Here is a 26,936-nt window from a genome sequence, read left to right as displayed (position 1 = left end):
CCATGGCATCTTTTGAGGAAGAAAATTCATTGTAATTTAGATCTTTGTAGGTTCTAAACGAGATTAAATAATTGACCCACACTAAATTGTGTCTCGGCCTTTATCTAAAGCGATTTATTCTTTAATTGGTAGAGCAAATAATGTCTGTCCGACGGGCGCCAGGCCCCGCCCACGATTACATGCAGATTAGCGCTGGTGCGGGTGGGGGGCGTGGTCTGGATAAATAGGCTCCTCTATCGGGCCTCGGTCACTCTCGGCGACACCCCGCGACACCTCTGGATAACTCCCACGCCTGCGACATGTCGCCCGCGGCCACCTGCGCCGCGTTGCTCCTGGTCTCGGTGCTTGTCCCGCCGTCCGCGGCCGCGGCCGGGGAGTACTGCCACGGCTGGGTGGACTCCTACAGCGCCTGGCACCCCGGCTTCCAGTGTCCGGAGCGCTACGACGGCGAGGAGGCGCGCTACTGCTGCGGGACGTGCGGCCTGCGCTACTGCTGCACGTCCGCGGAGGCGCGCCTGGACCAGGGGACCTGTGACGACGTCCTGGACGACGGCAAGGACAAAGCTAGGAAGGTGACTCCAGCAGGTAACACGATATTTCCGTCTCGCAGACGATAATTAAATGAGCTAATGAACCAGACCACCAAGTCACAGGTTCGAACCCCACTTACTACAATTGTCCCTGAGCAAGACACTTATCCCTGAGTTGCTCCAGGGGGACTGATAAATGCCGTAAATGTAATGAACCAGACCACCAAGTCACGGGTTCGAACCCCACTTACTACAATTGTGTCCCTGAGCAAGACACTTAACCCTGAGTTGCTCCAGGGGTACTGCAACAATTGTCTGGGGTTCTCTCTTATTCCTTTTTTTTTTTGTCCCCAGTGCCCACCTACTTACCCTTTGTGATCGTGGTCAGTGCCTTCCTGTCCTTTGTGCTGGTTGGGACCGTAGTCTCCGTCTGCTGCTGCCACTGCCTGAAGCCCAAAGCCGGGGAGCGGCCAAACGGCCAGGCACAGATACAGACCAGCCTGCTGGAGCCGGGCGCTCCTCCCTCAGACAGCATGACCCCGTCGCGGAATTCCAGCACGAGCTCAGCGAGCAGGTCAGCTCCACAAGCCAGACCTCCGCCGGCGTCTGAGGTGGCAGTGAGCGTGTACGGACCGGCGGGGAGCATGTACCCCGGGCTAACTGCCCAGCAGCAGCAGTTCGCCCCTCAGGCTCACCTGGCCGGGCAGTTTTACCAGCCGTACCTGAACTACGCCCTGCCGCCGGAGCACACCATGATGATGGCCCCGGCCTTCCTGGACAACCGCACTGCGTACGGGCAGCATCACGGACAGCCATTCCCCCAGGCCCCGATGCATACAGAGCCCATCTACCCAGGCGTGGCCATCTAAACCTCCTGGTGGGTTCTCCATCGGTGGACATTAGAAGAAAAATTGCATGTTGTGCTCAATTCAGCTGATGGTCACAACTTTCCTGATGTTGTCTGTCCTCAGTGAGGAACATATACTCTATATAATCTTTTGTATTCACCTGTATTTCCTTACACATTTTTGTAAAATGTTTTTTTTCCCTCTCACGCTTATTATTCAAGTGTATATTTAATAAGTCAATAAATTAAATTTTTATGCAGAATTTGGTGGTTTGTGCTCAGCTGGGAGGTCTCATCACCAACTGTGCAGTGTCACTGGAAGACTGGTGGCTGTGAGAAAAATGCTTGGTTTCGAGCAGGTTTATCCGGCAATTATCAGCTCAGCGAGTAAAATTCTAAGATTGGGTGACTTGGCTGGTGTGTGCGTGCGTGGGGGGGGGTCGGAACAGCAGGACAGGACAGATACAATGGATGCAGATTTCGGCTATCTCCACACCCACAGGGAGCGGCGATGGCCAAGCGCAGGTATGGAAGGGGGATTGCGCTAATCTGCTTGAGGGTGGGGGTGGTGGAGGTGTGTGCAGATGTACTTAAAGTGGAGGCCCGAAAAGCACAGCTGGAGGTTAAAGAGATGCGCAAGACCTAATTAACAATCCCATACCAGGCCAACGGTCTTCAAATGCTTTTAGCATGCAAAAGGGTTCATCTGCAGTACAAGATATTTTTCTCTGTATTAAACCGTTTTTTTTTTTTCCGTCTGCTGTGAAATGATGGACACGAGGTGTCCTCGTTTTACACAGAATAGGGTACGGAAGGGTGAAATGGGTTTATCTTTTGCATGTGAATATGATTTTAAGGCATTGCATGTGCATTGTCTGTATGTGCGTATGTGACAAATAACCCGTTTTTTCCCAGCAAAACTAACCTACGGTCTCATGAATTGTTTATTAGTGAGTGCTCACAATTCACAACCTTTGGAAAAATATCATTTATATAAATATAATGTACAAAACTATAAAAATGTTGCCTATAGGAAATATGTACTTTTTTAGAACACTCTGGAAGTTAAATGTATGTTTGGGTTAATTAGTTAAATGTCAATGAGTTTATCATGATTGTGAAAGTCTGTGTTAAAAACGAAATGGAAGAACAGAACACAAGTGATCAACTCTCATACACAGGCTTTTAATTCTGTTGCCGATTGCTACACAAAAGTTGTGATTAACAACTAGGTATAAAAACAGAAATAAAATGAAGACGGGTATGCCTAATATATTAAAAGCAATTAAATAACACAACCTATCCATTTTTGCACTCAGTTAAGTAAGTATTAAAATACTGGCATCCATGGTAAATTAAAAACTTTACATAATGAATTACAAACTGCTGCCCCTGCTCTGAACATAGTAAAGGCTTTTTTAATGCTTACACAATCCATTACGCTGGCAAACAAAACTGCTACATTAAATCAAACATTAGATTAGAAAGACTATTATAAGCTGAAGTAATGCCTCTTGATTCAGCCTCATCAAGTTACAGCCCATTGTCAGAGAATTTGGCTCATGTCCTTATCTGCAGACTTTTCTGAAGAGAAGAAGAGAAGAGAAAAGCAGTTTTTAAAAAACACTCACAGACATGGACACATTTCACAAAGAATCAAAACCCATACATCACTGCTTTTCTCGGTGCATTAAACTATAAACATTTCTAGTTTTTCAAAAGAAACTCTTGCCCTTAAAGGTCAGTAAATCTGTTGCTATAAAAGAATAACACAAAAAGGGGTTTCTGTTTATGCTTACAGGGAAAGTGGGGACAAAATGTGTGTATAAGGCAATAAGCATTCACTCGTCAGGTTTCCTCTTTGGTTTTTTGGGATTTCTGGAACGACTCTTGGCTTTGCACAGGGGACAGATCGGGGCATTGCGGTGGATTTGCTGATGACATGAAAGGCACGCCTGGGGAAAAACACAGGTCATTCATATGGCTGTACTGAAAAAAAAAACAGTGTCGTCACAGTCTGTTTTTTACTCTATTACATGTACTATATGTTCCTTCTGGGATTTGAAATAGATCAAACTTATTTCTGGGGAATTCCCTAAATAAATTCCCAAATAAAATGAATCTTTAAAAATTATAATGTAATTGATTATAATTAGAGCACACATAATTAGAATTTCAAAAAGAATAGGACAAAATATCACAAAATAGTAATTGGTTAATAATGACAAACTTACACAAAAACATTTTCCCAGCTCATTATGTATTATTATCAAAGAGAATGTAAAATATAGATGGTATTAATGCACCTGTCTCTGCTGAAGTCTAATAAAGACAAAAGATTGCTTATATAGTACGTATACATAGGTTATTAATAAATAAAGATACTAGGTACCTTCATTGGTGGTGGCTGCTGCCTGAAAGTGGCAGTCTGTCTCGTGTCCTGTTTTCTAGCAACTTGGAGCTGCTGTGCTGCAGCAGCGGCCGCTGCTAAGGACTCTGGGATTGGAGGCTCCGGAGGCTCAGTTTGCCACTCTGCTTTCTGTTTCTCAAAGTAACTGAGGTCACAGAGGTCGTAAATTGTATATTAGGTTACACAGGTTTACTTAAGATACTATGAAAGCTGGAAACTTATTGTTTCAACCACAACAACACAATGCAGCTTAGGACAGCATAGGAAAGAGGGATGTGAGGTCAGGGGTGGAATGTTAAAGGATGAAAACAGTAGCCAGATTGGTGATCAAATCAAACTCACTTGAGTGAAAGCTTCTCCTCTTCCTCACTCAGGTCAGGGAGTCGATGCAGGCCGAGGGTCATCCTCAGTGCATCCACATGCTCCTTCAGGGGTTTGTATTCGTCATGGAGACGGCGGGTTGACTCCAGCAGCTTATTCAGGTCATTCTCGGACTGCTTAATGGTGTTCTCCATCTAATGGAAAATTTTTGCCAGGAAATTAGGGATTCATGATGCATCGCATTGCCTTTCTACAGTGAATCCATACTATGTGTGCTGTCATACCACATTAATATCTGCATGGATAAGCCTGAGTTCCTCAACATGGGCCATCTTTTCCTGGAGTAGAAGGTCCATTTCTTGTTTATAGTCCTTAAGGTGCTTCTCCTCAGATTCCAGTGCTTCGAATTCGTTCTTCAGTCTGGACTTGAGTTTCTCCATCTGAACAGTTTTATTTCTGCAACAACAAAACTCCACTGAATAATGATCTATCAGAAGATGTTGAAACCTGTCTCATCGGTCAATGCAACTTGTACTTTAAGTAACAAAACATTTAACAGCTAAAGAATAAAACAACACAGTTTTAGATACATCTTTTTTTTTTTTTTACTATTTTGATCACAGCATCATATCGACACACTTTCCACAAAGATATAAATCTCTAAATTTTTTCAAACGATTCGAGCAATATGACACTTAATGCTAGCGGTCCCAGGCGACTGGGACAGTCTGTCAGCTAGCCGCTTCTTAAAACCAGACAACGCAAACCAGACGCCGAGTGGTCAGTGGCAGCAGTAAAAATACCGCGGATAAAACTAGAACCAAAGTAGACGCGCTAGCCATTTAGTATGGCTATAGCATAGCTTACTATTATTATTTGCCTGTTAGCTTAGCCAAATCACTAGCAAGCAAATAGCCAGATGTGGGGATAAACCAGTAAGAAAGAAGAGCTGCCTCACTTAAACAAACTAAGTTTTCGTCTTGGAATAAAAAATCGACATGCACTTGCGTTAGCTACCTTATATCCTTGATATTTTCAAGTTTACACATTATCTCCTGTTCGTCCGCCATGCCTGCAGCTAACTCGGTATCTGAGCGCAGCTACAGTGCGGAGGGGATGGACCACAGATTTCCAAGACAATGGCTGGCCAGCTGTGGGCAAGTCAGTGCAACACGACACCGTAGCAGTAAAACTCATCACAGCACGGAGTCGGAAAACCTCGTGTTTGCTAACCGATTCCAGATCAGTTTCGCCATTTGACACGGCGAGGGCCATCGCGTCGAAAACCGATCCTGGTTCAGCGCTAAACGAATTGCCCAGTAATGTCGGCTTTGGCGGTGTCGCTGCTAAACTACTTTTCCCATGATGCACGTCGACAGGTCTGTGGCACGATGCTGCTTGATGGCACATTAAACTTTATTTCTGTAGTACGAAGTGCCGAAAAAAATCAGACTTGGGGCATTTATCCAGGTGTTTGTTGTGTTTATTACATGGTTGGTATATTGTATTCAACAATGGCGTGCACGTTGCTAGGCCACACGCACACAGTTAGTCAGATTCACGAGACAGCAAAGCGACGTCCCCACACATTCGTGAAATAATTTCTAACCGGAAAGCAGTAAAATAGCCCGTTTTTTTTCCCTTGCCGCAGACTCCTTCCAACACGCACTTCCACAGCTTCAGCCATCAGAGCACACAGCGACAGGGGGCGTCCGACTGTGGGAGGCAGCCGGAGCGATGAAGGGAGGAGATGATGGATGAGAGCTCGCCAGCGCTGTTTCTTTGCCGCTATGTTGGCCACCACATTCCACCAAAACTTGACTCCTGCGCCGGTTTCCTCAGCACCCGCCGGAGATAATCCCGACAGGCACCAGGAGCGCGACGTTTCTCCCGTCGGCCACCGAAACTGACCATAATAAATGGTTTTGGAGCTGGCAGCGCCCGCCAGTGCAGGCCCCGTGCTACAGCGCTTCATCCCGCACATCGAGCGCGTTTTCCGGGTGAGGGTCCGCTGCCGCTCCGCCGAGTCCGACTGCCGCCCGATCGCTGTGGTCATCGAGGACGGCGAGGAGCAGGACCGCAAGAGAGCCGAAGTAAGACCGCGTTTTGTTGCTTTTCACTCCTGCCGAGCCCCCGCGTTATATTACACATCACCGCCGAGCACAAAACTCCCCCAAAAATTAAAACCTGCTGCTCGGATCCAGGCACGGGGCTAACGGGTGACGCACGGGTCGCCCTTAAAGTGGCAATTTAGATTTTTTTTTTTTTAATTCTCGTTTCGCGTCCGTTTATTGACATCGATTTTCCACCGAGCGCAGTGTGGCGTGATGCTCACGACTCGTGTTTTTCAGCCGTAACCTGATTTGCTAGCAGGGGCTTCGGGAACGCGCCGACTTTCTTTCTTTTCCCCGCAAAAACAAAACAAACAAAAAAAACCACCAACGAAGGTCGGCGTCGTGAACGGCCGCCGCCGATCGGCGCATTCCCGTGCAGGTCGTGATGAGACCGGCCGCCCGGGTTATAACGCGGGTCATTTTGACTTTTCTTTTTCTCTTTTTGAAGGGGTTGCGCGGTTCGTGGAGGAAACTTGAAAAGCGGCGTGCGGGTTTGGGCCGGTGCGGCGTTCGCTTCGCCCGCATGACGTCACGCAGCAGCTCGGCCGTCGGCCGCACGGCTGCAACTTCGCGTTTCTGCTGCCGTCGATATTTCGCAGCGTTTACGCCACATGTTGCGTTCCGCGCAGCGCCTCCGCCCTGCGGAAAGTCACCTCAGATCTCGTGACAGGTGGGCTCCCACGGGCAGGAGACACCTGCGGCCTCGAACCCGAGCTGCATGTGGGCCCGGATTAGGCAGCGGCTCCACTTGTTGCTACAATGCAGACCTGTGTCCCTGTGTGTGTGTGTGTGTGTGTGTGTGTGTGTGTGTGTGTGTGTGCGCTTGAGAGCATTGTGGCCTTGCTGGGTCTCCGCCCGTGATGTGGAGGTGGCGAGGGAATAAGAGGAAGAGATGAGAAGGTCGAGGCTTTCAGAACAAGAAACAATTCGTGTGATTCACCCGTTGGCCGTAGCCTCTTGTCCTGTTTAGTCCACGTCCATGCAGGAAAGTGAATGATTTTGTGTGTTTTAAAAAACTTTGTTCCAACACTGATGTTATCCTGTGATCGGACTCTTCGTGTTCCGCCGCGGAGACGAGCTTCCCAGTCACGTTTCCAACACGAGCGGGATGTGTCACGATTCCAGGGAACTCCTTTGTACAGCAAGCTGGATTTTTCCCCTCCCCTCCCTCTCTGCTCCCTAGATGAGAGGGCGAGGTGGAGAGCGAGCAGAAGAGAGAAATAGTGTTGGTGGGGTGGGGGGTGGAAGAGGGAGCGTCCTGCGCGCGTGTGCGTGTGCATGTTGCCGTGGTGTGTTGCGCTGATGCATCTAAACTCGCTTCCCAATCCGAGCTGTTTTCGCATGGAAGCAGGAGGCCTGCACGACCCGGGGGAGGCTCGGCATGCACAGAGGCTCCTTCTAGGTTTATTTATTTATTTCCGAGCATCAAAATCATTGCCATAGTAAAAATAATAATTATTGCGCCTGTTATTGTTTGTTTATGTGCTTGTCAGGACAGCGTGGGTGTGAAGGGTGCGTGTTCGCGTGCGCGAGCGCGTGAGCTGCCCAGAAGAACGGTGGCCTGTGTTCCGTGTTAGTCGTGACTGCTAAAAAGCAGTTAGCTGATGACAGAGCGGGGTTGCTAGGCAACCGGTGTCATGAGCAGAGCTCCCGGTGCTGGATGGCGGTGTCTGTTTCTGCGTGCGACCGGGAAACATGCGCGCAGGGCCGCGGCTATTTGGCGGCGCGCTGCCCCGCACCCACTCCACCCCTCCACGAACACGAAACACCAGCATGCACTGGAGCCATCGAAACACATACAAAATTTGCATGGGGTCGTGAACATTGTCACCAATCTCAGGTTTGGAGCCATGGCATTAATATATAGCATAATCTAAAATGATTTTGCTCTACACCTGTTCTTGTTTCTGTTGGTGTCATGCATTAATTACCATTAATTAACAGTTAATATCCTATATACACACACTCACATATGTACATACATGGACAGAAACATGTGCCACGCTGTAATGTTTTGAGGACTGAATTATTGCACAGTGGGCCGCTGATCCTGACGCTGGCTGTTGTCGGGGGAAAAGATGTCGGTCACCTTTGAGGCGCGGTGAGAACGTCTGAAGGTCACGCGAGGGTGGCAGGCGACTCGGACAAGCGCGCGCACAACAAGCCGCGGTTGGGGGGGGACGATGGCGGACGGTCCTGCCGCAGTCCGGGGAAATCTCGTCACGCGGCGGCCTCATTACCTCGCGAGCGGCAGAACTTCTGGTGTCACTGACACCCACGTGTACTGAGTAATGACGGTGGCTCATGCAGCCTTTCCCCCTCTCTCTCTCTCTCTCTCTCTCTCCCTTCCTCTTGTTTTCGACGCGAAGGCGTATATAGTGTCCCTGATCGCCCCCACGCACCGACGTCGAGAGCGCCTGACCCTGTCCCTGCACCAGAGGCTGCAGGCGCTGCGCTCGGCCGTGGAGTATGAGACGGGCGCGGTGCTGACGCTGAAGGAGCATGCTGTGGAGCTCCGGGGAAGCGAGGCTCAGGTGACCGCAGCGTGGGCCATGCTGCAGCGGCCCAAGATGGAGCACCAGCCGCCGCCGCCGCCGCCTACCTGCAGGGAGCCGCTGGCAGCCACCGGCGCAGACTCAGAGGCGGAAGAAGAGGAAGAGGAGGAGGAGGAGGAGGAAGAAGAGGAGGAAGGCAGCAGTTCAGAGAGTGAGGCGGAGCAGCGGGCCCGGGCCGGCGCGCGCGGAGGTCCAGGGGAAGCGGGCGGCGCGGCAGGCGCAGGCGGCAGGAGGAGGGAGCCGCTGATGGCCACCAAGCCCCACCGGCAGCTCTGCCGCTCGCCCTGCCTGGACCGGCCCAGTTTCAGCCAGAGCAGCACCCTGCTGGAGCTGAGGGGGGAGGATGGCCGCTCCACGCCCGGCCACGCCCAGCAGGCCAGCGACAGGGACTACCAGACCAAGATGGACTTTGCCCTCAAGCTGGGATACTCGGGGGAGCGGGTGGAGTCCGTCCTCAGCAAACTGGGCTCCAGCGCCCTCATTAACGACGTGCTGGCTGAACTGGTCCGGCTGGGCAATAAGGGGGAGGTAGATGCCCAGGCTGGAGCAGGTCCAGCCACACTGGCGCCACGTGGCCTAGGCGTAAAGGAGGCTGCTAGCCCAGAGGTCTCACTGGAGGAGGAGTCGGTGGACAGCTGTGACAACCTTCGACCAATCGTCATTGATGGCTCCAACGTGGCCATGAGGTACGCTGGTTAGTGTGGTCAAATATTAAATAGTTTCAAAATGGAAATTCTGCACAGGATATATATTTACTATTGCACAAATATAATATTAAATATTGTAACCGCATTGTATTCCAATTCTTTAATAACATTTAATAATAGGCTTGTTTTTTATTTGTTTGATCTAGCATCATAACTTAGTTAATCTTTACATGGGCAGTAATTCCTTACCTTGTTTTTTTTTACTTAAACATAATTTTTCACTGAGCCATAGTTGAGGAAAGTACTGAATACTGAATAATTTGCCATAAATATATTCAGTAATCTATTCACTCCAGTACATCAAAAATTATGTATTCAGAATACTTTTTTGAAGAAATACATTTACATTTGAGGTATTTATCAGACGCCCTTATCCAGAGCGACTTACAATCAGTAGTTACAGGGACAGTCCCCCCCTGGAGACACTCAGGGTTAAGTGTCTTGCTCAGGGACACAATGGTAGTAAGCGGGATTTGAACCTGGGTCTTCTGGTTCATAGGCGAGTGCGTTACCCACTAGGCTACTACCACCCCAGAAAGAAGTACATGGTTTAAATACTTTGAATGCTACAAAAAAAAAGAATAATTTGTTGTTTGCAATATCATGAGTAAAATATAAACGTTGCCTGCTATCCACGTCTGCATTTGAGCACGCAAAGCAGAAATGCAACCCTTGGCCTGTCACATCACTTTATCCATGTAGGTTTTGTGACTAGTTTCCCTGCCAAAGTGCGTGACAAGGGAAGTCCTGTGTGGGACGAACCAATTCAGGTCAAATTACAAATGATTGTTTGCATCTGCATTTTAACACTGCAGAAGGTATATTTCCTAATTAACGCATTTCCAAGTTACTCTTTTCCAATTGCTGCCTTGGTGCTGCCATATGCATGGTGGGCAGCTGCACTCTGTGTGCCGCTGGTCGAGCGTCACTCGGGTAACATGGTCTGCGTAGCGGTGTACACCGTGTGCTTGAATCTGTTCAGGCACACTGGACTGAACGTTCAGACCCATTAAGAACCCCACCACCGCTCCTGATGACTTTCCTTTACAGTCCACCTAGTCAGCAAGCCTTTTCTGGAGAGCAGGGTTGCAAGTGCACAAATTTGTCTTCTTAATGTTTTGTAGCCATGGAAACAAAGAGGTTTTTTCCTGCTTGGGGATTCAGTTGGCTGTGGATTGGTTCCTGGAGAAAGGACACAAAGACATCACGGTGTTTGTTCCTGCGTGGAGAAAAGAGCAGTCGAGACCTGACGCCCCCATCACGGGTACTGCAGCCATGTGTGTGTGTGTGTGTGTGTGTGTGTGTGTGTTCAAGTATACCATGTAAATAAAGTAAAGCGTTTCTCCTCTTTTGTACAAACATTTGTTTAAACAGCATTTTGAAAAGGTTGGGGAACAATATCGTGTATTACCTTACAGGACAGCTTCCTCTGAAATGGGAAGTGTGAAGATGTTGCTTGTGCAGAACACATTCTGTATGAACAAAGCAAGCAGGAACTGTAGTTAATAAGCGCAATTGATTACTTACACATTTTTGAAGCATATTTTTGATGAATGGCTCTAAATGTTCATGATCAGTTAGAAAATAAATTTTAAAAATGCACTGAACACAATCTATAGATTGTGTATAGATCTATATATTATATTTGTATTCTTATGTAGTTAAACAGCCGAAAGGCAGTTGTGCTTCTGTGTAATTTCATGTTGTTCATTTTTATTGGCAAGTAGACAAAGGCATGTGTAGCAGAGAGTAAGTACGGGAAAGAAAACATCCATTTTACATATATGTATAGGTATCCTTTTTATGTATATGTGTTACATATATTGAATGATTACATCAGCAATAAACAAGACTTTTCATGTGAAAGTGCTGATCTGCACAGACGAGTGGTATGTGGCATCTTGAAGAGTGAAGTTTTGTTGCTGTGGACAGATCAAGAGATCCTGCGGAAGCTGGAGAAGGAGAAGATCCTGGTCTTCACTCCGTCTCGACGTGTTCAGGGCCGCAGAGTTGTGTGCTATGACGACCGCTTCATCGTCAAGCTCGCCTGTGACTCAGACGGCATCATCGTTTCCAACGACAACTACCGCGACCTTCAGAACGAAAAGCCAGAATGGAAGAAGTTCATCGAGGAACGCCTCCTCATGTACTCCTTTGTAAACGACAAGTAAGGCAGCCGAGTTTCCACGGTGACTGGGCTTTCTTTTGCACTCTCCTCTCTGTTTGTTTCTCATCTCTTTGTCCGTATTTCTCCGTTTGCATGATGCAGCATGACATGATTACTGTGTTTGTCTTATACCACCTGAGCTCCACAATAGAATCACTTTATTTGCGTTAGAAGCTCTTCATTGCATCATAATTAGACACTTTAGGTTCAGAATGCGGGGCCAGTCATCTCTAGGGGTGTTGAAATAAATCTTATAATTGATTCATTGCGATGCACACGGTTCTGCATCGATGCAGTTGCGAACAATCAATCATAATGACGTCGTTTGGTTGGTTGGTTTCTGGTGGCGGCAATAAAAATGTAGTGACTGCCTGATCTGTGTACAGCGCCGCTCCAGGTAGGAGCTTAGCGGCCTTGTGCGCTAACTGCAGTCAGTTAGTTGAAGTTGAAATTAGCCGTGGCGCATTTTCTTGCGACCAATAGAATCGAAGCGCTAATGTCTGCCCCTTCGAAGCACGGACTCAAAGCGGCAATGGAGGAAAAGCTGACCTTATAAGTCTCTTAGTGTCCAGAGATCTACAACATTGTCTTACCAGGAGTCTAGAAAACTAGTGCTGCGGACCTCGCAGTGAGCATGCCGTGTTTCGTCTGAAAGCGGCTTTAGATTTGTTCCAACGAGCAGAAAAACAGTTGCCACTAAGTTCGCGCTCACCCGGCGGCATGTTTCTCTGTCATTTGTGGCGTCAGGTGAGCGCAGACTGAACGTGTTTGTGTAGAAAATCAAAGCATCCACACGTGACACCACGTTCACACATCTAGTCATGGCACAGCTTCCACCACGAGATACAGTAGAATTCACAACCTCCTTTAGTCATCTGTGCCACCTCCAACACTAGGCTGCTCCAACCTCTACCAACGATGAGAATAAGCTCCTGTTGAAGCTTCATTGGTGGTAATAGCCTAGTGGGTAACGTATATGTGTTCAAAATGAACCTGTGGGTTCCAATCCCACTTTTAATACTTAAACCCTGACTCTTAAACCTGAATTGCTCTGGGAATGTATCTCTCTAGGGGCAGTGGTGGCCTAGTGGGTAAGGAAGCAAACCCGTAATCCCGAACCGCCAAGGTGCCATTGATGGCTGCCCACTGCTCACTAAGGGTGATGGATTAAAAGCAGAGGACACATTTTGTTGTGTGCACCGTGTGCTGTGCTGTGTTTCACAATCACTTCACTGTCACTATAGGAAGCGATTGTTAGTTGCTCAGCATAAGAGCATCATTTAAATGTAATTTATTAATAACAATTACATTTCCTTTAGTTTATTTTGACACATTCTGTTGATGTGCTGGTAGGTTTATGCCTCCAGATGATCCATTGGGAAGACATGGGCCAAGTTTGGAGAACTTCCTCAGAAAGCGGCCAGTAGTGCCTGAGCACAAGAAGCAGCCTTGTCCTTATGGTATGCAGTAATAATACCAACAATACACAGTATTAATCACTTTATAGAACATTGCACCCACCATTATATGAATCCTGTAACAGCACAAAGTGCCTCTTCCCCTTCTTTTTCCAGGAAAGAAATGCACGTATGGTCACAAGTGCAAGTACTATCACCCTGAAAGGGCCAATCAGCCACAGCGTTCAGTGGCAGATGAGCTTCGTGCCTTTGCCAAGCTTTCAGCAGTGAAAACCATGAGTGAAGGCGCCTTGGCCAAATGTGGCATCATTGGAGGCAGCAGCAGTAAAGGCGACGCCAGTTCAGAGGCGAAACGCGTAGCGCCAAAACGTCAGTCAGACCCCAGCATCCGCTCAGTGGCGTGCGAACAAGAGGAGCGGCTGTGCCCAGCGAGAAAGGCAGAGACCAGTTCTGTGCCCTCCCTTGTAACCGCCCTAAGCGTGCCCACCATGCCGCCCCCCAAGAGCCACGCAGCGGGTGCCCTGAACACTCGCTCTGCCAGCAGCCCGGTGCCAGGCTCCATGCACTTCACACACAGTTCCTTGGAGCACGCCGGTAGCGTTCAGTATCCCCCCATCCTGGTTACCAACAGCCACGGTGCCTCGGTGGCCTACGGGGAACCCTTCCCCAAGTACGACTCGGTGAGTGATCACGGGTACTACTCGATGCTCAGCGACTTCTCCACCGTCAGTCTGGGCAGCATGCAAGGCCTGGACAGCTTCTGCAGCCTGGAGCAGCCGGAGCCGGGGGCCGGCGGCTACCCCAGCCGCACGCCGAGCCTGTGCCCCGAGCCCTGTCGGAGCCACTCCTCCGACTCCTTCTCCTCCTATGGGGACCCTTACCTTGGCTCCATGGAGGGGTCCATAGATGACGGCAACATGAAGGGCCAACCTCAACTGTCACAAATGCAGTCAGAGTCACAGACGCGTCTCCAGGCCTTTTCGCATGGCTTCCATCACGAGGCCCTGACCCGAGTGCAGAGCTACGGGCCCGACGAGCCGAAGCAGGGCCCGCGCAAGCAGCCATCACCTCACCTAGCACCCCACTCGCAACACCCGGTAGTGGGAGCGCGCTCCAGTTGTCCCGGGGACTATCCGCCTCTTCCACAGAGTATTTTGGCCTCGTCGGGGGCCGGCCCTCACGGCCGCTCATTGGGCATGACACGGATGGACAGCATTTCAGATTCGAGGCTGTACGAGAGCAACCCACTGCGCCAGCGGAGGCCACCTCTGTGCCGCGAGCAGCACGCCAGCTGGGATCCACTGCCCTGCGCCAGCGAGCAGCCGTATGGCTACGGTGGCTATGGGCTGGGCGGAAGTGGACTCATGCCGTGCTGTGAGCGGGTAATGGTGCGGAGCATGCCCGAGAAGATGGAGCAGATCTGGAGGTCGCCTTGGGAACCACCTCCTTCGGGCCCGCAGGAACGGCACCCCATCCCTGAACACCAGTACCAAACCTATCGCAATCTCTGCAACATCTTCCCTGCCTATGTGGTCCACTCAGTCATGGAGAAGAACCCACACATGACTGACCCTCAGCAACTGGCTGCCGTCATCGTCACCAAACTGAGGTCCTGTCATTGAAGAGGTCAGCCAGCGTAGAATGTAGGGATTGGCTTTCTCGAAGGAAGTGTTCCCACACCATGCTCCCCTGTGTCCAAAAGATACAGCTGCTCACTCCAACCCTGGAGCAGCCGTGATAGATTTCAAAATTTTCCTCATTCTTGGTGTCTATCCTAAAATCAATATTTATTCTGCTGATTTATTTGTGTATTTGACAATTAGTTGCATGCCTATCGTTCTAGGGTTAGCACCACAATCATTGGTGTAGGCAGGTAGTTTAGCCTTAAAAGCTCGTTGTCTGAGCTTGCTGGCCAACTACGCCACACCCTGAAGTGGGCGGAGTTTGTCCGGGGACAGGTAGCCTGTGAAAGCTGCTCTGTGGTGCCTCTTACGGTCCGCTCTCCCGCATGACCTTCGATTACAAGGATGATTGAGGTCTCAAATGGGACGGGCGAATAGAAAGAGCAATGAAACAGTGTTGACACCCCAAAAGGTGTCTTCACTTCAGTCTTCAGGGAGCGGTTTTAGGTTTGGGGTGAATTTCAAACCTCAGACGACAGCCGAATCTACGTTGAACGTCGACGAGAGCGCATCCTGCACAATATTGCCACAATTGTAAGTGTATGTGTGTATTCACTTAGCAAATAGTATGTGACCTGGGGGGGGGGGACACAAACCCAGATCTGGAGAATTCAGAGAACGGGAGTGCTTGAGTACCTCAGAGCATGAACTTTGATCTCAATGGCCTTATCAGGGAACAACCTTTCCAGTGGCTGTCCATGTGCGGTGTTGTTGGAGAGGCCTCCCTCGCTTTTCTTTAGAAAGGAGAAGAAAAAAAAATCAGCACTCTCAGTATTTTAGTATTTAGAAGTATATATTTTTCTCATGATCACCAGTCAGATGCTACCTTTTTATTATATTTTTTTTTTTTTGGGGGGGGGGTTAACTATTTTTGAGCGCACTGACCCAAGAAAGCCAAACAAGAGCCTGCGAGATATAAGGCATCCACGCACACTCTCACGCCGACATGTTTTCATATCTGCACACCGATGGACAATATGCACTTACACACTCAAGCATTTTAAGCCATTTGAAAGAAAACTTTTAAGCTGCTGAAATGATGCCAAAAAAAAAAAAAGCAGGAGTGTTTATTGACTGAAAGATTTTATTGTTTTTGAACATGGCCTGCGGGTCGGGGTGGAGCGTTACTGCTACGTTGTGAAAACGTTGTATTTTTTGGCACTGCTGGCTCTCCGTCGGGCTGTTTCTGCAGCTTTGCACCCGGGATCGGCCTAAGTGTCTCTGTATTTGATGGATGTGGGGTGTTGTGAGGGTCTGCATGAAGGAAGAGGCCTCATAGAGCCCCGGCTTTTCAGCAGTGACGAAGGGTCTCTGTCTTTAAATCGAGGGAAGATGAGTGAAGTGTCTCGTCAGCAAAGAGCCGAAGCCTCTTTTCCTTATTTATGCTGACGGTCACGATCTCCTACCCCCTGTAAATGAAACATTATATATTTCAAGAATATTTGAATGTTGTCAGTCTAGAGTTGCTCTGGACGTTGTAAAACTATGTTTTTTTTTTTTTTTTGTTTCTTTTTTTTCATGAGTGTTGGGGACGGCACTTTGTGGCCCCCCCATCGCCTCATGAGAAGGTGTGACACACTGCCTACCTGTTTCTCCCTGTGAAAACACACACTCGGGATGAGAGGCTGTCGTTGGGTTGTTTCTGACATTTGGTTAACAGTTCGCTTGCTGCTCCCCTGTAACCCCACCCCCCCACCCCCAAACACCTCTGACGTAACGTGATTGGGCTCCCTCTCCGAATCCCATTTCAAAATGAAGTTTATCTGGATTCGGAACTGATTCGGGTCTTTTGGACGCCTGTTTAGAATCTAAATTCTGAAAAGCCTTCTGCTCGAGGCATTTCAGGTGCAAACATCACACCAGTTTAAAACTATCGAACCCGTCCCAGAGTTACCTACTCCAGAGTTATTAGATCTTCAAGTATAATAACGACAGCAGGTTACCTTGTAGCACCCGTCTCCCCTTAAAAGTGCAGCAAGCCACCAAACCTTAAATGTCTAGAAATGACCTTTGTTTGTTGATACAAATTGTATCTATTTCTTGATTGTAAAATATTTATGAATTGCACAGTATCATCTATATAAATATATTTTAAAAAAAGCCTAGTTTTATTTAAGAGGAAGAAAAGAATACATATAAAATGCCATAATGTTAGTGACACTGTGTGTTACTAAGAGTAGCCCATGGGAAGTGACCTCTCGAACTGGGCACTGTACACATCTACAGACATGTCTTTCTTTATCCCTCCTGCTTTCTCCCACGGTACGCCCCTCACCTCCTCGCTGTAAATATACTGAGCGGTGTACGGAACCAGCCACCACGCCTCTAACCTCAACCAGTTACCGCTAACCTTTACCAGCTTGGAAATGAATAATAGTAATAATATGAATATTAAACAGAAGGTTCAGTTTCTTCCCCCACCTCTCTGCTCGCATTTCTCACTGAAAATGTACGTATATACGATATTATTCTCTTTCGCACACAACTTCCCCCCACACACCAGATGCTGCCTCATGTTCATGGCTGTGGTGATGCTGAATGCGTTGCCATGCCGACCAACAGTTGGTTCGGGAAGCCACTCTTAAAGGCATTTTCCATGATGGGGTGATGAAACGTTTGCATCATGACTTTTAAATTGATTATTACCTCACTAATTCAGAGACATTGTGGTAAAGGTTAGACCCCAGTCGAGAGGGAGGAGCATATGAACTGTGTATAAACAACTAATTACATGAACATCCTGGCACCATCAGCCTTGTTTTGGTCTGCAGAAACATACATATATATATATATATATATATAAATCATATGTGTGCGCTTTACACACATTCACACCTGGGTTCTAACCTGCCTTGCAGACTCAGTTCTGTATACTTGTGTATCTATGACAATGGGCACTTTCAGCTGGTGCCTCGAACTTTGGTCACAAACATCAGAGGCATTAGAAATTTCCTGAAATATCCTGGTTGTTACCGACTGCAGAGGGGGTTTCTGTCGCCCCATACAGAGACCCAGCATTTGTTGGACTGCAGAGGGTTTCTTATTTTTTGAAAATGTGTAGAATGAAAAGGAGACTTTAAAAAAACAAAAAAACAATGAAGAAAACCAGCGGACACACTCACACTCGCCACTGAACAACTCTCAGGAACTATAAGATTTGTTAAACAATTATATATGAAAACTTCACAAACATTATACTTGGTGTTTGCTATTAATGAAATTATAATTGCGCTTTAAAAGTCCAATTTGTGAACTAGTGCAGATCTCTTGTGTCCTAAAAGTTAAGTTGAGCCGTGTTGTGTTGTGGTTTTTGCAACGTTAAAAGGGTTCTCAGAGTGAGTTTTGACCACTTCAGTCTTGTGTTGTATTGACATGCGGTAGTTTGTTTTATTCTTTGTTGAATGAAACACCTTTGCTTTTAACTTGTTTCAAAATGGTAAAAAGCTAACAAAGGAGAAAAAAAAAAAAAGAAGAGAACTTTATTATAACTCTTTGGGTCCTAGGACTCAAACAAAATGTAAGTCTCAATGACAAAGTGTATTTGTTTTCCTGAAATAAAGCCAAGATGTTGGTTATATGAATTTTATTGTGTTTTCCATTTCTGAATGTGGGACACGTACATGTTTTGTTTCACATTATAACTCAAGGAAAAGAAACGGCTAGCGCCACTGAATACCAATACTTTTGTGGACTGCTTTTGTACAAATGTGGGGTTAAAAACTGTAACAAAAACACAATACGATGAACACAATGACGTTGTCTATAGCGCTGCGCTCAAGGAAGGAAGGAGGCGGTTAAAAGAGCTTCAGTCCAGACTTGAGCTTGCTGAGGTCAGCATGACTCCACAGAAGCCCATCAGAGGCCGATCTGTTCGGGTTGGAGATGCTGCGGGAGGCAAACACATAATTACAGTCACACACAGGCAGTAGCGCTCTATTCTTTTGCACAAGAGAGTTAGTTACGCTGCAGTAATTTGATTTGGTTGAGAGCCATTCCCTGAGTGCTGAAAGCCACTTGCATGTAATAGCACACGAAGCCACTGTGCAGGTTTGTCACACTCCTTTCACCAACAATCGGGGTGATAGGTATGTGTTTATTGATGTTGCCTACACTAACTTTGATAACATCACACTCAGCAGACTGCAGGACAGTTGTCTACAACATCAAAATTAATAAAAAAAATAAAAAAAAAATCTCTCCAAAACACAATATGCTACATTATTTATCTGCTATAATTTCAGCATCACCAAATATCACAACATATCACCATCTAATTTTTTTTCTGTCTCCACACCTAACCCAAAAACTATACAAAATTCAATGAAGCCACGGGCAATTAAAAATATATGTTTCATAAACAAATTATGTAATCTGGTTCATTAATTGGTTACAAATGCTAAGCTAGTTATCAAGCCCCTCGTGAAGTGATTGTCATTTTGAAACACTGACATCACAGGACACGCTGACACAACAAAATGTGCCCTATGCTTTTAACCATCACCCTTTGTGAGTAGTGGGCAGCCATGACAGGCGCCCGGGGAGGCTCAGTGGCACAAACAAAAAACAAAAAAAAACGCAAATTCTGACAAACTCCAAGCACTGATTATGAAGGAATGGATCCCCATCAGTCAGGATTTGACCCAGAAGTTAATTGACAGCATGCCAGTGTGAATTGCAGAGGTCTTGAAAAAGGAGTAACACACACAAATATTGACTCTTTGCATAGACTTGATGTAATTGTAAATAAAAGCCTTTGAAAGTTATAAAATGCTTGTAATTATACTTTAATACATGACAGGGACACCTGACAAAAAGGTGTAAAAACACAGAAGCAGCAAATTGTGTTTGTGTTGTTCTCAAATCTTTTGGCCACAACTGTAGGTAAGGAAGTTGGAAGGTTGGCGGTTCGGGAGCAAGATCCCCACACACTGCTACCCGCTATCAGAAACGGATCGTTAAACTAAGATTACGCTACTAGAGTGAATATCTACTGAAAGGCTGCCTTAAAAAATAAAATAAAAATCTCTGCACTGACAACAATCTGTTGATAGGTTGTGACACCAGAGCACCCAGCCTGTGCCATCTTACCTGGAGTTGTTATGGTGCTGGGGAGCTTTGTCCAACTCAACCTGCTGGTCGAAGATGGTAAGAGTGGAGTAATTCTCCAACATAAGACAGGAGGGGGACCCTGATTGGCCAGGAGCTTGGCCCAGAGGGTACAGTTTCCAGTTGACTTTATCTGTAACATAAATCATTTGTGAATGTGTTTAATAATCCTAAAATGCCAACAACAAGTCACAAGTCAGAAGTACTTTTACCTCCCATATCAAAAGAACCACAATAGCTCAATTTCCAATTACCAAATAGTTTTAGCATAGGTGAATCCTATAAGATGCATGCAGTGAGCATTGTTTCCACTATGAAGGATTGGGATGATAGTCTAGACCCTTGGTCTTTAAACTGTGGTTTAAGAGGTGGTAAATTCTTTAGACAGACAGGCAGGTTAATACTTAAAAAAACATTGTTCAGGGTTCTTACACATTGTCATGACCATATGTTCTCTGAAATCTGTGCAAGTTTAAAGAATCACAAATGTACCAAAATATTGTAAAACTACATTTATGCCAACCCTGAAAAGCTTAACTTAAAGGACAATGTTTCTTTGTGCAAGCCTGAACCCGAGTAAAATGGCCCCTTATCATAGATCATGAGGCAAAATTAATATGACCTAAAAGGAGACACATGGCTGCGGAGGTGCTGGAATATGGAAGCAAAGATACTATAGGCCCGCCTTAGATTTAAATATTGTAGGTGAAGTTCTTGCCTAGTCTGACAGGAACCATTTAATTTGTTATACATTCATGTGTCAATAAGATTTCAATGACTTTCCAATAATTTTGTATGTTTATCTCATATTTCAAAACGTTTTAAGACCTAAAAAATTCTCTGACTAAATTCCATGACTTTCCCAGGTTTTTAATGGCCGTAACAACCATGATTGTTCATTTACCACCAAGATATTGTATGGTATCAGAGTCCTCTGATTAGGACTCAGCTAATTTGAGCACTGCATGTGAGTGTTTAGATGCATGCAGCAGACACACCTGTGCAAACCTGCCAGGGTGAGCCATGAAGTGCAAAATTTCTCTCTTCCAGAGCTTCAGCACTGAGCTGTTCCTGAAGGTCCTGAGTGGGAGGAGCAAGTGGAGGGCAACAGTGATTGGGTGACCTCAAGGCGCTATGCGTGTTCCCCTTCAAAAGTCCATCCTTCAAGCTCTGTACAGTGTAGATGGGCTGAGCAGGGTCAGGATCGGTGAGGGAGTCTTCGTCATCATCATGGCAACCGCCCTGTGTGTAAATGCTGCAGAGACGCAGCAGCTTGCGCTGCGTGTCTGGGGGGAGGGGTTTATCCATGTCCTCCAGAAGTCTGCGGAAGAGGAAGTAACCAAAGGCCAAAACAGGAAGTGATCAAGCCAAGCATATAATGTACAGAGGCATTAGGGTGTGTGTTGATACTCACAACTGTAACAGGTAAGGTGTGGCAATACAGGGGGCGTTGGTACAGGCCGTGAGAAGCTGTTGCCACCTCAGGGGAAATCTGTTGGTAAAAATCCTGTCCTTCATGCGGGTCTTTCGGGCCTTGGACTCAGCACGGTAGGGAACTCCTGTAAAAACAATCAGCCATCGAAGACTTTTTAGCATTTTCAGTGACAAATGTATGCTTGCTATGCACTCAATTGTAAAGAATAATCGAATGTGCCTAATTAAAATGCAAATAATATTTGAATTTGAACAATACGTTTTAATATTCTCATTGTGACAGTAATTTTTATTCCTTATTACTTTGGCCATATTGTATTAGCTTCTAGTGCATTCAAAGATGATAGTATCCACGGATACAATGGAATGGTACATGACATTGGAACTGAGTGAGTCATTAGTGGGTAAGACCGTTTATTCTAGATCACAGACGTACTGTTGCAGAGTAAAATCTCAGCGATCCAGGCAGAGATGTAGAAACCCTGATGGCTGCCTGGTTTTGCGGCAAGCTCGGCAAAAAGCTTCTCCAGGAGGAGGTGAATGAAGGAGAAGTTTAGAGACTTCAAGAGGGGCTGCCATAAGCGGAGGTATACACGTGGAAGACATGGGGCCATGGGGTCAAAATTCTCTGCAGATAAAACACACACACACACAAAAAATGTATGCAAATTCACGTGGAAGAAATTTCTCACATCCAGTAACATGGCTGTGTTGGTTAATATGGTTAATTGTATGCATACAATGCACCAATCACATTAGAATTAACTGCTTCAGCTTAAAGTCCTTTTTTGGATTTGAGTAGAAAGGGACCTCCTCCTCTTCCTGAACGCTTCCTATCATCGATCAGAGCTCCCTTTTTAAACTTGGTTAATAAAAACATATTTTGTTGTTGTCAACACAACAAAAATGTGTTTACAACATGACTATTTACTAAACATATACAGTACCGGCCAAAAGTTTGGACACACCTTCTCATTCAATGTGTTTTCTTTATTTTCATGACCATTTACGTTGGTAGATTCTCACTGAAGGCATCAAAACTATGAATGAACACATGTGGAGTTAAGTACTTAACAAAAAGTGGAGACCTGGCTGAACCCAGTCGAGATGGTTTGGGGTGAGCTGGACCACAGAGTGAAGGCAAAGGGGCCAACAAGTGCTAAACACCTCTGGGAACTCCTTCAAGACTGTTGGAAAACCATTTCAGGTGACGACCTCTTGAAGCTCATCGAGAGAATGCCAAGAGTGTGCAAAGCAGTAATCAGAGCAAAGAAACTAGAATATAAAACATGTTTTAAGTTATTTCACCTTTTGTTGTTAAGTACATAACTCCACATGTGTTCATTCAGAGTTTTGATGCCTTCAGTGAGAATCTACCAGCGTAAATGGTCACGAAAATAAAGAAAACACATTGAATGAGAAGGTGTCCAAACTTTGGGCCTGTACTGTATATTTTTACGGTCACTGACGTAGAGACTGATATTTATTTTATATGAGTAGGATTTATTACGATATTATTTTATTTATTATATTATTATACGATATTATTACGTTATTTAACACACTTTCATTATTACGTTGGACAGCAAGTAAACATAAGTGAGACCATTTAAACTGTGCATAAATTTTCTGCTTGCATCCACCTGAAGGATCTATGTCCAGAAACTCCAGCTGTTCCTGGGTTGGTATAAGAAAACCGTCTTGAACCAGCATCTCAGCCAACACCTCCCTGTGGAAAAGAACCACATACAGCGGAAGTTAAGAAGTAGAAGCAGCAGCAGACGGTCACTGCATGCATGCATGCAAAGGGTGAGTGGTTGCCGTTGTAAAAAAACAGAAGGACAGAACTTCTGCTTGTGGTGCCTCTGTTTTAGATATTACAGAAATAACTTCTTCATATTCAAGAACCACACCCACACACACACACACACACACACACACACACACACACAGAGTAGTGTCTGACCTGGACTCTGCTGCGAAGTGTTTGATCTGTGCAAGGATCCAGCTGAGATCTGTGTTGGGTTCGGGCCACAGGCCGTGCTGAGCTCTCTGCCTCACCAGCTCCTCCAGTGTCTGCAACAGCAGTGACATTGCAACTAAACACTGTTCGTCAACCTTCAATCAAAAGCAGAACTACTCTTCACACTAATTTAAGAGCTGTGTAATGGATTGTTATAGATAATATTATCATATAGCACGTGTGTGCTTATACCCCCTTATAACGACAGCACGGCATTAATCTGCCTACTCGTGGCAAACCTTCACAGCCTTGACGCGTTTCTTGCCGTTCTGATTAAAGGTATTTTGTTTTCTTGCTTTAAAGCTCTTATCCTGTTCTCATCTGGGTCAGAAACGGAGGATTAATTGGCAGCGCGGGCCAATCTCGGGTGGAATATGTATTAGCAGATTTATATTTCACACTTTGAGTGTTCCTTGTGAGCATCAGGACTTGACATCAATTAATCTGTCGTTATCACGTAGAGATGGTCTTAAAAAAAACAAAAAAAAAAACACACACACACACACACACACACACTGCGCAAAGATTGCTGATGCACACACACAAACACGCAGCGCTCTCTCACTCACAGCTCGCCCACACAGCGTGATGGCGTCACAGGGAAAGGCTGGGATGAGAACCTTTGGTTATAAATAACCCCCCCCCAGCAACCGGAGCAAACACACTAAAAGGACCTCTTGGAAGCAGGGAGCATGAGATGTGTGTGATATCTCATGTCCCCACGTCACACATGCATGACAGGGGGACAGGTCTGCGATGTACTTTCATCTCTGCGGGACGTGTTCAAGGTTCGCAGTTCTGACCAGATTAATAAAAGACACGCGGTCCACGGCGGTCAATAAAACGCCGACGCGAAGGCCACGCTGACGTTTTTAAAGCCAGCTGTAATCTAGTCCTGAAGGCTGCAGGAGGCGGTCACTTCCAGGGAATTTACTGGCGCCTCAGAAACGGGCCGGCTGTTTCGCGGTGAACCGAACGCATCGGCCAACTTCACGAGGCTCTGACGAGCAGCAGACAAAGCGACACGGCGGCGGATTCCTCCGACACGAACATCTGCAGCAGAACATTCACGCATGGTTTACTGCCCCCTGGAGGGAAGAAGGGATTACTGCTCAATTCAGGCCAGACGGTTAAAGTCGTGGAACTCTGGTCGCTAACATCACGCCTCATAAGTCCGCTTTTCTTAATGTTTAATTACTGAGTATGTCTGAAATGATCCTATATCTTCATATCTATCCTGTATATGTGGAGCAGGTAACGTCCATGGTCCCTGCCAATCATGCCTTCCCATCTCAACAGTTCAATGGATGCAACAAAACAGCAGGCGGCACATTTTTAAAAATCGTAAGAAACATGGACATTCATGTTTCTCTCCTGGTAAACAACTTTCTCTTTCCTGTCATTGTGACACACAGCAAGCACAGCACACGGTGCACACATTGCATAGCATTTACAGCATTTATCAGACGCCCTTATCCAGAGCGACTTACAATCAGTAGTTACAGGGACAGTCCCCCCCTGGAGCAACTTAGGGTTAAGTGTCTTGCTCAGGGACACAATGGTAGTAAGTGGGATTCGAACCTGGGTCTTCTGGTTCATAGGCGAGTGTGTTAACCACTAGGCTACTACCACACAAGTGCTGGCCTAGCGGCTAAGGAAGCTGCACCATAATCAGAAGGTTGCCGGTTCGAATCCCGATCTGCCAAGGTGCCACTGAGCAACGTACCGTCCCCGCACACTGCTCCCCGAAATGACAATCATTTCACTTTCACGACAAAATGCGTCCTCTGCATTTAACCCATCACCCTTGGTGCGCAGTGGGCAGCCGTGACGGGCGGACAGATTCGAACCGGCAACCTTCCAATTACAGGTCTGCTTCCTTGCCCACCACACATTTCGGCTCATTTGGGCTCTAAAGCAGTACTGGTAGACACAGCTGACACTGCAGTAACGCACTCGCCAGATAACTGGCCATTTTCTTTTTTTCAATAAACAATAAATCTTGCAGCTAAAATTCCTACACATTAAATGCTTTATATATATATATATATATATATATATATATATATATATATATATATATATATATATATATATATAAAAAAAAACAAAAAAAAACAGCAGTCTTACCTGGCGCTGTTCCCGCTCGTAGGAGACCAGCAGTTCTCTGGCTTTCTCTAGGATCACAGAAAAACCAGACGATCACCGGAATACTTGGCGGTAATGCGCCGCCCCGCTTTCTCGCCCTCCCTGACTCACTGTGGCTTTCGATTTCCTTCTGCCTGGCGAGGAGCTCCTCCTCCCCTCGCCGCGCCCACTCCTCATCATCAACCTCTTCCTCCGACTGAGAGTCCCAGTCGTCCGCCAGCCTGCTGCCCAGCTGCCTGGACCAGTACTCCTGCAGCAGCCAGTCGAGAACGAAGCGGCATCCTGGGTTTACGGAGCGGGACGAGAGAGTCGTGTTTATATCTAATTAAACTTGCAACACGAAACGTGGCCTCAAAACAACATTAAACAGACTGTTCAGAGCAAGACAACATTAAGCATGGCAGATGACATCCTCACCTTCCCGGCACGATTTTAGAGTGGGGAGTCTCTGATGCGTGAGCTCATGCCGAAGGTTCACGATCCATTCTGGAATTTTTAACTGTTACAGAAAGTAAAACTTATAAAACACAATGAGCACTCAGACAAAGCGGCAGCTTCATTCAGAGACTTACATTACTTGCTAAGCGTCTTAGAGGCCTGGCGACTCCCTTCTGCTTTCGTTCTGTGATCAAATTGACAAACCTTAAAAGAAAAAGGTAGAAATATACATAAAGACATCGAATGAGAGTATGTGAGTGTGTGAAAGTGGGTCATTTAAGTAAACACTCACCTAACCAGAGCCATGCCATAAAGCAGCACCAGCTCATCGGACTCCAGCCGACCCGAACGGTCCAGAACCTGACATCTGACCAGATCTGCCGTGCTTTCCACCGCTACCGGAGTGCCGTGTCCAAATCTGACAGAAACGCAGAAAACAAACCAGTCATGGACAAGCCAGGACCCACGGTCACGTGACATCTTAAACAAGTACAGGGGGGAAACATAACTCGCGTTATAATCGCTTGATGTGGATATTCGATTAGGGTCTCCCCCACACACCTGACTTTCCACGCGGAGATTCGGTGCAAGGCGTGTTTCTGCAGCTGTGGGTCTTTGGAGAAGAGAAAGTCCAGCACCTCGTCCCACTCGGCTTTGTTCATCCACGCCACTACATGGCGGGTTCTCTCCGAGGGACTTTTCTTCATGTCGCCTCACCAACAGTCGCTCTTCGGCGACCGCGAAAATGCTAAAACGATATCTTAACACATGAATACCCGGGAGAGTGCGTGAAAATGTTAGGCCGTTTGGTGTAAACTTGGCGCTGGCCCTCGTCGCACCAAGGTAAGTGGTGGGACGGACAAAGCGGTCCCCGTGCAACAGGAACCCGAAAGAAAGGTTCCGATCGATATATCGTGCGGTCCATTTCCAAGTTATTTTATTCGTTTCCTCAGTATAGATATAAATTACACGGAAAACAACATCTGATAGAGTTGAAATTATGGGCAATTTTACAATTAAGAATTTAACCATCCAA

General features: G+C 46.5%; 4 protein-coding genes across 5 annotated transcripts; 2 read left to right on the top strand and 2 right to left on the bottom strand.

Moving 5' to 3' along the window:
- Window positions 1-266: 266 nt before the first annotated feature.
- On the top strand, window positions 267-1,533 carry shisa2a (shisa family member 2a). The gene is made up of 2 exons (XM_028984621.1): window positions 267-585; window positions 885-1,533. Exons 1-2 carry the CDS (start codon window positions 300-302, stop codon window positions 1,397-1,399), a joined length of 801 nt encoding a protein of 266 aa, XP_028840454.1. The 5' UTR covers window positions 267-299; the 3' UTR covers window positions 1,400-1,533.
- A 1,008-nt stretch (window positions 1,534-2,541) lies between these two features.
- Window positions 2,542-5,538, bottom strand: zc4h2 (zinc finger, C4H2 domain containing). Its single transcript, XM_028982439.1, has 6 exons — window positions 5,126-5,538; window positions 4,393-4,564; window positions 4,130-4,302; window positions 3,770-3,932; window positions 3,177-3,332; window positions 2,542-2,961 (listed from the first exon to the last, which is right to left on the bottom strand). The coding sequence occupies exons 1-5, from the start codon at window positions 5,176-5,178 to the stop codon at window positions 3,219-3,221; spliced, it is 675 nt and encodes a 224-aa protein (XP_028838272.1). The 5' UTR covers window positions 5,179-5,538; the 3' UTR covers window positions 2,542-2,961; window positions 3,177-3,218.
- zc3h12b (zinc finger CCCH-type containing 12B) lies at window positions 4,796-18,332 on the top strand. 2 transcript variants are annotated; one of them, XM_028982433.1, is made up of 7 exons: window positions 4,796-4,888; window positions 5,760-6,201; window positions 8,592-9,463; window positions 10,609-10,748; window positions 11,417-11,651; window positions 13,005-13,111; window positions 13,226-18,332. In XM_028982433.1, exons 2-7 carry the CDS (start codon window positions 6,028-6,030, stop codon window positions 14,689-14,691), a joined length of 2,994 nt encoding a protein of 997 aa, XP_028838266.1. In that variant the 5' UTR covers window positions 4,796-4,888; window positions 5,760-6,027; the 3' UTR covers window positions 14,692-18,332. The 2 variants fall into 2 exon arrangements, with proteins under 2 accessions (XP_028838266.1, XP_028838267.1); XM_028982434.1 differs by lacking the exon at window positions 4,796-4,888 and having other exon boundaries at window positions 5,485-6,201.
- On the bottom strand, window positions 18,320-26,936 carry las1l (LAS1 like ribosome biogenesis factor). The gene is made up of 13 exons (XM_028982435.1): window positions 26,462-26,936; window positions 26,193-26,318; window positions 26,035-26,104; window positions 25,880-25,961; window positions 25,574-25,744; window positions 25,445-25,491; window positions 23,258-23,367; window positions 22,935-23,020; window positions 21,728-21,919; window positions 21,272-21,416; window positions 20,856-21,178; window positions 19,840-19,990; window positions 18,320-18,636 (listed from the first exon to the last, which is right to left on the bottom strand). Exons 1-13 carry the CDS (start codon window positions 26,605-26,607, stop codon window positions 18,546-18,548), a joined length of 1,740 nt encoding a protein of 579 aa, XP_028838268.1. The 5' UTR covers window positions 26,608-26,936; the 3' UTR covers window positions 18,320-18,545.

The sequence above is a fragment of the Denticeps clupeoides genome, chromosome 6 (genome assembly GCF_900700375.1).
Source record: "Denticeps clupeoides chromosome 6, fDenClu1.1, whole genome shotgun sequence".
NCBI lineage: Eukaryota > Metazoa > Chordata > Actinopteri > Clupeiformes > Denticipitidae > Denticeps > Denticeps clupeoides.
The sequence above is the reverse complement of the archived record's forward strand: the minus strand, read 5'-3'. Positions and strand labels throughout refer to the sequence as shown.

Excerpts from the sequence above, each read along its gene's own strand:
- zc4h2 (XM_028982439.1), bottom strand. The coding sequence starts at position 5,178 with ATGGCGGACGAACAGGAGATAATGTGTAAACTTGAAAATATCAAGGAT. Across the intron at positions 4,565-5,125 it reads GAAAATATCAAGGATATAAG|AAATAAAACTGTTCAGATGG; the intron begins GTAGCTAACGCA and ends TTGTTGTTGCAG. Across the intron at positions 3,333-3,769 it reads AGCAGCCACCACCAATGAAG|GCGTGCCTTTCATGTCATCA; the intron begins GTACCTAGTATC and ends GTTTTTCCCCAG.
- shisa2a (XM_028984621.1), top strand. The coding sequence starts at position 300 with ATGTCGCCCGCGGCCACCTGCGCCGCGTTGCTCCTGGTCTCGGTGCTT. Across the intron at positions 586-884 it reads TAGGAAGGTGACTCCAGCAG|TGCCCACCTACTTACCCTTT; the intron begins GTAACACGATAT and ends TTTTGTCCCCAG.
- las1l (XM_028982435.1), bottom strand. The coding sequence starts at position 26,607 with ATGAAGAAAAGTCCCTCGGAGAGAACCCGCCATGTAGTGGCGTGGATG. Across the intron at positions 23,368-25,444 it reads ACGAGCGGGAACAGCGCCAG|ACACTGGAGGAGCTGGTGAG; the intron begins GTAAGACTGCTG and ends CTGCTGTTGCAG. Across the intron at positions 19,991-20,855 it reads ACCCTGGCAGGTTTGCACAG|ATAAAGTCAACTGGAAACTG; the intron begins GTGTGTCTGCTG and ends TTTATGTTACAG.
- zc3h12b (XM_028982433.1), top strand. The coding sequence starts at position 6,028 with ATGGTTTTGGAGCTGGCAGCGCCCGCCAGTGCAGGCCCCGTGCTACAG. Across the intron at positions 11,652-13,004 it reads TACTCCTTTGTAAACGACAA|GTTTATGCCTCCAGATGATC; the intron begins GTAAGGCAGCCG and ends ATGTGCTGGTAG. Across the intron at positions 13,112-13,225 it reads GAAGCAGCCTTGTCCTTATG|GAAAGAAATGCACGTATGGT; the intron begins GTATGCAGTAAT and ends TTCTTTTTCCAG.